Source organism: Nothoprocta perdicaria, unplaced genomic scaffold (assembly GCF_003342845.1).
Source record: "Nothoprocta perdicaria isolate Ctin4 unplaced genomic scaffold, notPer1 scaffold_305, whole genome shotgun sequence".
NCBI lineage: Eukaryota > Metazoa > Chordata > Aves > Tinamiformes > Tinamidae > Nothoprocta > Nothoprocta perdicaria.
Genome location: NW_020455539.1, coordinates 343,253 through 354,297, shown reverse-complemented (window position 1 = coordinate 354,297; position 11,045 = coordinate 343,253). Strand labels below are relative to the sequence as shown.

Genomic DNA, 11,045 nt, shown 5'->3' with positions numbered 1-11,045 from the left:
GCTGGGCGCTGATGCAAGAGGCGAGCGCGGCGGTCGCGGGCAACGGTTGAGTGGAGAGGGACCCCGCGCTTCAGCCGCCGCTCCGCCCGCCTGCCCGCAGCCATGTCGGGGGACGAGGTGAGGCCCAGCGCCGCCGCCGCTGCCGTCGAGAAGGAGTCGGTGCCGAGCCCGCGCCGCCGCCATGCGGCAGAGCCGGACCTGAGGCCTGCGCCGGGCGCGGCCTAAGCGCGGCCTCGCCGGGCAGGCCATGGCGCCGGCCCTGCCGGCCCTCGAGGCGGCTCCCGCCGCTCGGTGTCAGGGGCAGCGACGCCCCTGGCGCGGCGCGGAGGCTGCGCCTGCTGCCGTCTCGGCGGGGGCCGCGGGAGCAGGAAGCCTGGAGGCTGCCGGAGCCCCGGGCGCTGCCCGGCCGCGGGGGCGGGGAGGGCAGCAGGGGAGCCCCCCCGCTCCCGGCCTGCTTCGGCCTCTAACGATATTTAGCGTCCAGGCTGTTCTCTTGCTTCTCTCTCTTTGGGGACTTACCTTGTCTCTTCTTGGATTCTTTGCGCTAAATAGCAGCGTTGTTGCTTACGAGACCCTCATGCTTTCCAGGTCCCAATGGTTTGAGCCCAAGGCAGTTCCAGGAAAATGGATGCGTCCATCTCTGAGTTTGCAGCACTCGAAAATGTTATATCTTGGTGCTTTTGCTAACTGTGTTTCAGCTGCTTTTATGAGGAGCAGGAATGTACTGCATATATGAGGAGTCCTTGGCAGAAGACTGTAGCCTGTGGGAAGCTGCACTGGCTGAAGGCCATGAGATGGCTGCTTTTGGTCTTGTATCTTCTTTCTAGTGTTGCTTTAAATACCTACATGATTCTTAGCTTTTCCTTCTGACCAAAGCCTGATTGTTCTAGCCTTGAAACACCAAATATGTTTTTGTTCTATGTGATAAATGAGAAAGTGTGATTGCTAATTTTTTCAAGTGTAGCTGAGACTCAACTTTTCAAGTGCTTAAACTCCTAGCTGGAACACAGTACATTTGAATGCCACTGGGTCCATGCAGACCTGCAGCTCTGACACCTGGAGCATACTCTGCTTTGAGAAATCAGGGACCTGCAATACTTGCATCAAATGATCAGACCATAGAGCATTTAATCTGGAATTTACCTCTTAGGAATCTCTTATGTGCTGTTAAAGCAAGGTTTTTTTCTTAGGTATTATCAAAGTTACCTTTGCCTTGCTTTATCAGGCAGACTGACAGAGAACAGAAATGGTAGCAGTTAAGATTTTTGAAGTGTCCCTATTAAATCTTTCGGAGATATGGGTGCGTGAGACTCGGTGCATATGTTTCCATGTTGGAACCAGATAGTCTCTTATTGATGCTAAAATGCTGTAATGGACTAGCATAGACTAATCTTAAAGATCTTGTGCTGTACACAAGGCAGAGTAGTGTAAGGATAGCTGGACTAACTTTATCAATGCAGAGCTGTGTACCTAGTAGACATGCCCATGTCTATCCAGGCCAGTGAATTATGATTAATTTGTGACCTCTGCTGTGCCCGGCCTATGCCACTATCCCAGCAGTTTAAAGTAGCAGTGTCTTATGTCTTAGCAGTTGTGCTTGGACTATGAAGTGTCCAAGTTGGCGTTTGTAGAAGCTTGGCTTGACCTGGCTGGGTGGATATGGCATCTGCTACGGAGTTGAGTAGGCCATGGGGCTACGAGGCCAGTGGTTCCAGTGGCTTTAGAGTTGGTAATTAAAGCTAGCCCTAGAGTTCACAAGTCCTCTTTTAGTGTTAACTTTCATTTAGTGTATTACTGCAGAAAGCTGTTGTAAACGCAAGTTGTTTATGGCAGTTCAGGCTGAAGGGTGTCTTCTTTCTTGAAGAAAGAAGAGTGATTTAGGGGAGGCGGCAGTTCTTTCTTGGAAGTTATTACACCTGATCTAAATGTCATCTTATGTTTAAACACGCAAGAAGATGCAAGAGGTAGCTCTTTGGAGGTTTGCGAAGCTTCCTCGTTGAAATGAGTCATAACTTTGGAACTGGTATTCTCAGGCTCGCTTCCAAAGCGGTGCGCTGTTGCCTATGCAGCAGCTTTCAGTCTTTCATCAAGCAAAGAGGAAACCAGAAGACAGTATAACCGGTTGTATGCAGTCTTTGATTGTTGTGTATAACAAGAATGTGATTCATACAAGAGTCTAAGCACTAGAGGGGAGCCAGCTGACAGAACTTCTTGAAAATCCTCTTAGCCCAGTGTGTGTAACTCAAGACATGCTTCAGCAGTTTGAAAACCTTGGGTTTCAGTACTGCACGTTGGAAACATTTTTTACCATGCTGTGCTTCAAACACGCATATATGCAATTTACTGCCTTTCAGTGGCTTAGTTTAGACCCTTTACTAAATATGTGAGTTCCAGAATACTGCAAGAAGATCAAACACAAGAGAGTGTGAAGTCTGAGAAAACAATTGTTTCATGGACAAAAATTCAGAATTTAAGAAAACTAGCAGTTGAAGAGTCGTTCATCTGATGGAGTGATGATACTTTCATGTGTCAGAGTATTAATAATGTTGAATTTTAACTCTCTGTGGGAACAGTTTCTCTTATATATAAAATGATGAATGGAAGAAGAGTTCTATTGTATATCTAAAATTAATGTATTAAATGATGTGAAAATGTGCCGGGTGGATGTAGCAAACTGACATCAGAATAGCAAAAAAATGGCTCTTAGAAATGGAAGTACCAAGCACTAGCATATAACTAAATTTTGGTATGTGTTGATCTTTTGTGATGCTGAGAGGGTCAGCAGTTCCTTCCAGTAGACTTTCTTTAAAATTTCAGTTCATTATATTAACAAAAATGAGGAAGAAGCTGATGGCTATTCTGCCACAGACTTGCTCTAATGTATTTTCACATAAACTGTTAATCAGACAGCAGCAAACTTGAAATCTTGACTGTTGTTGAAAAAGCAGCAGAATCAACTATCACACAAATCTTTTTAATATTGTAATTTGTCACATTAGTTATGCCTTGGATCAAAAATCGTGATGTTTTTAGAGAAGCATATGCAGTTACTGTTTTGAGCTGAGCTAGCTTGTATTACATTGTCATGTGTCTAGAAAAACACATAGTTGAGCTTGGAGTCAAAGAACAATCCTGCTAACTGAAGGAATGTGGAGAGAAACTTAAAGATATTCTGAATATTAAGTGGTAGGTGATTATAATGCTGCTAATGAACATTTCACTCTTACAGATGATTTTCGATCCTACCATGAGCAAGAAGAAAAAGAAAAAGAAGAAGCCCTTCATGCTGGATGAAGAAGGAGGCGATACACAAGCAGAAGAGACACAGCAGTCAGAAACAAAAGAAGTTGAACCAGAGCCAGCAGAGGACAAAGATGTGGAAGCAGATGAAGAAGACAGCAGGAAGAAAGGTAAAGTAAATCCTTGCAGATAAACTGCCAAAAGTAATCCTGTATTCTGAGTTCAGAAGCCTCGTTTCAAGATTTTGCCATCATAACGTATAACGCTGTCATTCTAACTTGTTCAGGGACTTGTGTTTAGGGACTCGGCACATGCGAAGGGCGTATTTTCCTTCTGCTGGCTAAAATGTTCAGAAGCATATTACCATTAGCTTGCATAAATTCTGCTTTCTTAACTGTAATGCAATCTTTTGACTGAGACAATGGAAAAGGAACCTCTAAAATTGTAAGACAGGGTTTTAAATCTTCCAGATAACAGTAGTTGCCATAGTAGTCTGAAGTGTGATTAACAGAGTTTTTAGTTTTTGGACAATTGTGAATGCCATAATAAGCTTTTATAGTGTATATAAACATGTGACTGAACATGTGTATTTTTTGATTGAGACCAGTGCCACAATGACTCAATTAAGGGAATACTGTTAACTTAAACCCAGTTTGCAGATAAATTTGGCTACTCCTGTAGACCAGAGAAACTAAACATTCCAACTTCAGTTTTCTCTTCAATTTTTTTTTTTCTAAGCATCTCTTCCTTAGAGATGAATGTAGCTAGTTTCCCTTGTACAGGAGCAGGAAAGATTAAGCACTTGAAAATATGTAACCACTGTGAAATGGTACTGAGGTGTTTTTGGGGTAGAGGGAAATTACCTCTTTGAAGCTTAAAAAATTTTCATAGCGATTAGAGATCACTCTGTCTTACTGTAATGTTTTCATTGCAGACTTCAATTGCAGAAGTGAATATAAAACTTTATAAACTGTTACTGCAGTTATAAATACCATTGTTTCATTTGCCAATGCTTTGCTTTTTAGATACAACAGATGACCTGGATGATCTAAACTTCTTCAATCAAAAGAAAAAGAAGAAAAAAACAAAAAAGATATTTGACATAGATGAAGCAGAGGAAGGTGTAAAGGTCTGTTTACAAAGCTGAGCTATCCTATCTGTTGCAGAAAACTTCCTTACTTTCATATTTCTGGGGACTGACTATGCAGAAGTTCTTTGGAGTTTGTGATTATGTCTTGATTCAATTAGTACTTGAACTTATTACGTACGAAAGATGCAGTGAATCGTAAGCTCTGCTTAATATGTTTAATGTGCTGCTACTGAAGGCTTTTTGCCAAGGCATGAAACTAATAAGTAAGAAGAGCAAATAATTTTGTAGTTTGTAGTAAGGACATCGGATATGGGCGAGAGTCTTCGGGAGTGAGAGGAGTAAGTGGATGATGCTGTGTGCAAAATTGTCCTCTAAAGGCCAGCACTTTAAGTGAAGGCTACATTTGCTAAGAAATCTGTTTTTACTTTTTTGCTTTAAAAAAGGTTGGCTACTGTTCTCAGTGTTCCAGAATGTGTACAGGATATTTTTACTCTTCTGAAATTTTATTCCAAGTCTTGTTCTGGTATGATGATGTCAGTATAAATGGCAAGCTCAGTAAGCAAGTGCAGAGAGAAATGTTATATGTAAGCCTATTTTTAAGATTATGCGGCTTTGGCAAGAAAATGTCCCTCTGATCTGCCGCAGAAGCGCTAAATGTTTGTTCTATGTTCTTCATATGTGCAGAAACATGTTTTCTTCTAGGCAGGAACTATGATAACAAATTGCCCTGGCTCCAGGCAGAACAGCCTTGCTTTAACTTAGCGTTTCTGCAGTGTAGGATGTTTTGTTCCTTTTATGTCTTAGTTTGGTTGATGCCTTTAGGCAAGTGTAGTGTGACCTTGTATTTGACCAATCAAAAGTTAGGTCAGAAGATTTTCATCTGCGTAGATTTGGAAATTGTGTAATCTAAAGGAAACAGTTTAAGTTTTAATATAAAACTGCTGTGTTGTGTTAGTCACATGCACCTTATTGCATCTAGAGAGCTTGGCATTTAAAAATCTAGTCCTAGTTTAGTCTCCAGTTAAATCTGTTACACTTCAGGATACGGTGGGTACTATTAGTATCTACCATCCATTAGCATCTAGTATAAGATGCTACTAGTACTGTTCCTAATGCTTTGCCATAAAGATTTTTGCTTCATGGAAAGCTGTAAAATATATTTTTATTATTTTTCTTTGCAGGATTTAAAAATTGAGGGGGATGTACCAGAGACAGTAGAACCTGAAGATGACCTTGATATCATGCTGGGCAATAAAAAGAAGAAGAAGAAGAATGTAAAGTTTCCAGATGAAGATGAAATAATGGAGAAGGATGAAGGTAAAATTCTAACCTTGCTCAGTGGGAGTGTTGAAAACAAAATATAGTCTGAGTTGTAGGTGAATAATTTCTGTTCGAATGTGTCTTTGATTCAAAATTCATTGTGTTATCCATTACTTTATCAGGAATATGTTCTATAGAAGCACTGTATGAATTCCCTGTTTGTGCTGATGACCTGTGTAGACAGACAAACAGGGAAAACTTGTGCCGCTGTGTTAGTGGGGTCTTCTCTAGTGTGCCTTTCAGAAATAGCATAAGCCCAAGATTAAAGAAATATTTCTTTTTTTCTTAATGACTCTCAAACAACTTTCTTTACAGCCTTTGAAGATGAAGATAGCAAAAAGGATGATGGAATTTCTTTTAGCCTTCAGTCAGGACCTGCGTGGGCAGGCTCAGAAAGGGACTACACATACGATGAGGTAATAATGTTCAGAAGGCTTTCAGAATACCTGCCATGATAATACACACCAGCAGTGATAGGCCATTTGCTTCCATATCCTGTTTGCAACTGAAGATTAAAGGACTTGTAGACAGAAACTCATGAATAGAAAAATGAGAAGTGCATCTTTTATTGTGGTTAATTTTCATATAGGGAAATGTTAGTCCTAGTTAAAACAGCTCTGTAGACAGACTGAGATATTTTTACTTTAAGCGGTAAATCCCAGGAAAAACAGATTTTACTTTTTGCAAAAGCATGGTGGGGTTTTTTTGTGATTTTGTTTGTTTGTTTGTTCTGCTTTTTGGGTGTTCAAAGGCATGGGCAAAACACTAATGGGCAACGAGTTTAATGTTCATAATGAACACTGTTTTGAGTTTTTGTCGGAAATAATTGTACTTTCTTTGAGAGATGTGAGATACTGATATGACCGCCTGTTTTTGCAGTTGCTCAATAGAGTATTTAACATCATGCGGGAAAAGAATCCAGATATGGTAGCTGGAGAAAAAAGAAAATTTGTCATGAAGCCTCCACAGGTTGTAAGAGTAGGGACCAAGAAAACATCTTTTGTCAACTTTACAGATATCTGCAAATTGTAAGTTTTACAATTTTACAATCTTTGGAGGTGTGGGAGAAGGGAAACCCCAAGCTATGGGGAACTAGAAGTAAACTAAAAGCTATTTCAATCTCGCTATTCCTTTCCTCTACATTTTTCTGTGTTAAGATAACTATCAAGCTGTACCACTTCAGCTTTCAGAAGTGGTAATTGATATGGTTGCACTTGAATTCTGTGAATTGTGAAAGTTCTGGACTTGCATTGGATTGAAATTAGATCTATTGCTATTGTGGGCTAACTGATTTCCAAGAAGTCTGCATAGTTGAGTCACCAGTGGTATTTGCTTTCAAATCTTGGGGTGAGGGGAATGTTTTTGGTTTTTTTTGTATTCCTTGAGCTTTCAAACTGCAAATACTGCTGCTATTCTGTAAAGTGTTGTAAATTTCGATTTTTTTTTTTTTTTTTTTTTTTTGTTTGCTGCAACACTTTCTGTAAAAATTAATCTCCATCTTAATTATTTCTGGAGAAGACAGTTTTGTTCTGTGTGGGCATTTCTGGGATTGCAACATCTAATTTTTTTATAAGTGTCAGAAGACAGTCTTGATAAAATTTTACTGAGGATCTGAGTAGCTTACTAAAACGGATATTTAATGATCTCTTTTTTCATGGTATGGGATGTGTATGTCTAGTAAGAATAGCAAAATCTCAAATATAGAACTTAACAATCATAGTAGCTACAGAAAGTTGTTCTTTTTCTTGTAAACTGTTTCATCTTATTGTGTCCTCAGTCATATCTGCCTATGCTCTCTGGTGCAGACCTTTTGGGGCTACTCTCATACAAACTTGGTAATTTAAGATCACTTTAGCCTGCCATTCCTGTACAAATATCAGATTTCTCTGAAGGAGAATGTTAAGGATATCTTTACTTTTATTTTTAGATTACATCGTCAGCCAAAACATCTCCTGGCATTTTTGTTGGCAGAATTGGGTACAAGGTAAGACACATGGGAGTCCCACGTGAGTGCATGTAAAGTTTCTGGGAGTGGTTTGGATAAAGTTTTGAATTCCCTTTCTGGGACCTTTCTCAAATATGCTCTGCTAGCAGGGCTGCTCGTCCCAGGCAGACAGGGATAGCTGTGGCTTGTATCTTGCTAAGCAGCTGTGCAGTAGATAAGGAGAGGGAAATGCCCAACTGCCTAATGGCAAGTCTTGAGGGTCTGTGGCTGGTTATTCTGTCCAATGCTGCTGTTAAATATGTCTGTCTTAGTAAAGTCACTTGGTTGCTTTTATATGACTTTAGCCGGAGACTTCATAGTGTGTATTTCATTGTCTGTTCATTTGTCATTCATTGCCTAATGAATGAGTGCCCATGTGTTTTGAGTATTGAATTCTCTTTCGCTCCAAGTTCTAAAAAAAAAAAAAGACCAACTTTCTTGTATCAGAATGGCTAGGAAAGGATCTTACGTTACACCTCAGTAGAGAGAGTTGTCTTAGTCACTGTTGCGAGAGAAATCAGTGCAAATTCCCCATTCTGTAAACTTCTGATTTTCTGATAATTATGTGGCTGGTGCTAGAGTTTGGTAGTGCTGTAATAAGGATGTTGTTTGGCTAAAACTTTGTATAGGTTTTCAGATGTCTTCAGAATTTTGCAGCTTTTTCCACAAAGTAATTTTGGTAGATACTTGCTTTGAAGAGTGTTATCAGTTAACTTGCTTCATTTTTTTTTTTTGGTTAACTTGATGTCTCCTGTAAATCAAAATACTTAACTCATTTTCTTTTAAATTAGTGGTTCCATAGATGGTAACAACCAACTTGTAATCAAAGGAAGATTTCAGCAAAAACAGATAGAAAATGTCTTGAGAAGATATATCAGTAAGTACAATTTTCCTTTTCCGCTATAGATTTCTCCAAAGCCCATTCCAGTTGTGTTAGGGCCATGTGCTCCACTGCACGTGTGTTGTGGAAGCCCTGTGATGAATAGCTACTACTGTGCTCCTGGTTAATGATGGAATAATAGAAGTACAGACTGCTTATCTTGTTATAGTAACAAGCAAGACTTACTCTGCCCTGGCACTGTGGTATACCAAGGAAGCTAGTGAGTGTTTGAGCCTTGCTTATTTTCATCTGACTTTCATTTCATTGCTTTGGGGAAGAATATTAAAAATAACAGTAGCTGTGACTATTTTTAGTTTATGGTGCTTGTTAACTAACAAGTGCAGAAGACTTGGGATCCTTTGACTAGCAGGACACATTTTTTCTGTGTAGCAAAAAATGATGCTTTCAACAGTTTTGTGGCTTCGCAAGAGCTGCTGGCATCTGAGAATGCAACTTTTGTTGTTTCGGCAGAGAAAGTTGTGGAAAGCTAGGCTTAACAGGTTATTATTTTTGAAAAATTGATGTCAGTGCACAAAGTATCAGGGAAAAACTTTGCGAGCCAGGGCAATTTTTAGGTTGCCCAAGCCTGTTATCTCCATGATAAGCAATTACAAATTATTAGATGCATTTGAACGGACTTTCGAGACAGCTGTTACACTAAAAGCTGAAGAAGTGCTGATTTGTTTGCTGAGAATGCATTATCTTTTAATTACTCCTTAATTCCTTTTCTGCAGAGGAGTATGTCACCTGTCATACGTGTCGCTCGCCAGACACAATTCTACAGAAGGACACCAGATTATACTTCTTGCAGTGTGAGACCTGCCACTCTCGCTGCTCCGTCGCCAGCATCAAAACTGGTTTCCAGGCTGTCACAGGCAAGAGAGCACAGCTCCGTGCCAAAGCTAACTAGTTTGCTAATCAACACTGGATTTTGCAAAGTGTTCTGGGGAGATATGACTGGACAGGTTTACAATCGGAATGGATTTACCATTGTATTAAAACAAGATTGTAAAAACTACGAGAAATTTGGCTTTTGATTTGGTTGGTCTGTGAAATCCTTGCAAGATGCAGATCCTCAAGCTGTTCACATACATTTGCTCATTGAATATGCTTTACCAACTATAAGGAACGTGGTGGAAAAGGAGGTGCTTTTTAATTCTTTGAGACTTCTGTAAAACAAGAGATAAATTAAAGATACTATAACAGTGAGTTTCTTTTGATTTGGATTTTTCCTTCAGTTTCCTCTTTAAACAGTTCATGGAGTGGCTGGTGTGTTCTGCAGATCATGCAATTGAACTATGTCTGAAGACCCAGAATAAGGTTTAAGATAAAGGTTATTTTGTTTTTGCCAAACAAGCTTATTTTAGGGAGGTTACCACTAAATGGAGAAATTGGTTACGTACCAGGGATACCAACATGGGAACTGCTCCTGCTTCTTTAGCCATACTAATTTAAAAAAGCATTTTGCACAGAAAGTGGCTTCAGGACATTGACACTGCTTAATTATGGAGAACATAACTTTGGAGTAGTTTAGACACCATACTGATGCTGAATTTTAACATAGAGTTAATAAACTTATGTTGTAGGCTTGCATAGCATCATAGTACTAAATTTTGCAATTTCATAGAAACTTTTCATAAGCCCTGCACTCTTTACCATTTTTAAAAAAGAATTAATGAAATGCAGCAAAAAAAGGATACAGGTAGCATCATTACGTGGTGGCTCTAATGCACTGTCATTTGAATTTTGAAGTTACAGAAGATATTGCCAAGTAGTTTGAGTTTGATGAACACACTGATATGTTTGATACAAAACCTGCACTTCTTTCCACTGTCAGTCGGTATCCATAGTCTATGGGGATACACATAGTGCTGTCCTAGCTAGCTTTGAAGGTGCTGTAGGAGTTTTGCTACAGCTGCAGAGTGCACAGATGCACATGGGGACTGTCCTGCTAGAATACCATGGCAGGCAAAAGAAGAAAGTTTTAGTCAGCCTCTAAAACATAACAGGGTCAGCGTAAGCTGTAAGAATAACTCGGGAACCCTGGTGCCAGTCGCTTCAGGTAACAGAGTAACCTATTCCTGGAAGAAACTGGTGGTAGTTCTAAGGTCAATTCATCTGAAACTAGAAACTCCAGGGTTTCTATTGAATTCTGATCTCTCTCTCTGTATGTTAATAGAGAACATGGCTTTGCTGGGAAGTCACTTACTTGCTATTTGAAAACTTGACAGCACTGTAAGTTTAAAGTCAAGGTTTTATAGTTGGTTTCTTTAAAGCATTTTGAATTTCAAGTGAGCTATAACAAATGTTGGATGTACCTTTTAAGTGAATAAAGCCAGGATCAGTGCCTCTTGTAACATTATTGTTGCATCCTTGTTTTTTTTCTTTAGCAAATAGAGCAAGGCCTTTTGTAGGAAGTGAGAGAAGAACTGGTGTCTGGGAGGTATCAAAGAGCACTGTACTACAGATGTATTGATTTCCTCTGCATCTTTTGTCACATCTGAGTTTTCTTGCATGTTAACAAACCCGTC

At 39.8% G+C, this 11,045-nt stretch overlaps 1 protein-coding gene across 1 annotated transcript; it reads left to right on the top strand.

The window, feature by feature from the left end:
* The first annotated feature begins 39 nt into the window (after positions 1 to 39).
* On the top strand, positions 40 to 10,805 carry EIF2S2 (eukaryotic translation initiation factor 2 subunit beta). The gene is made up of 9 exons (XM_026042495.1): positions 40 to 117; positions 3,230 to 3,410; positions 4,266 to 4,369; positions 5,512 to 5,647; positions 5,966 to 6,066; positions 6,530 to 6,678; positions 7,578 to 7,634; positions 8,426 to 8,511; positions 9,249 to 10,805. The coding sequence occupies exons 1-9, from the start codon at positions 103 to 105 to the stop codon at positions 9,422 to 9,424; spliced, it is 1,005 nt and encodes a 334-aa protein (XP_025898280.1). The 5' UTR covers positions 40 to 102; the 3' UTR covers positions 9,425 to 10,805.
* The last annotated feature ends 240 nt before the right edge of the window (positions 10,806 to 11,045 follow it).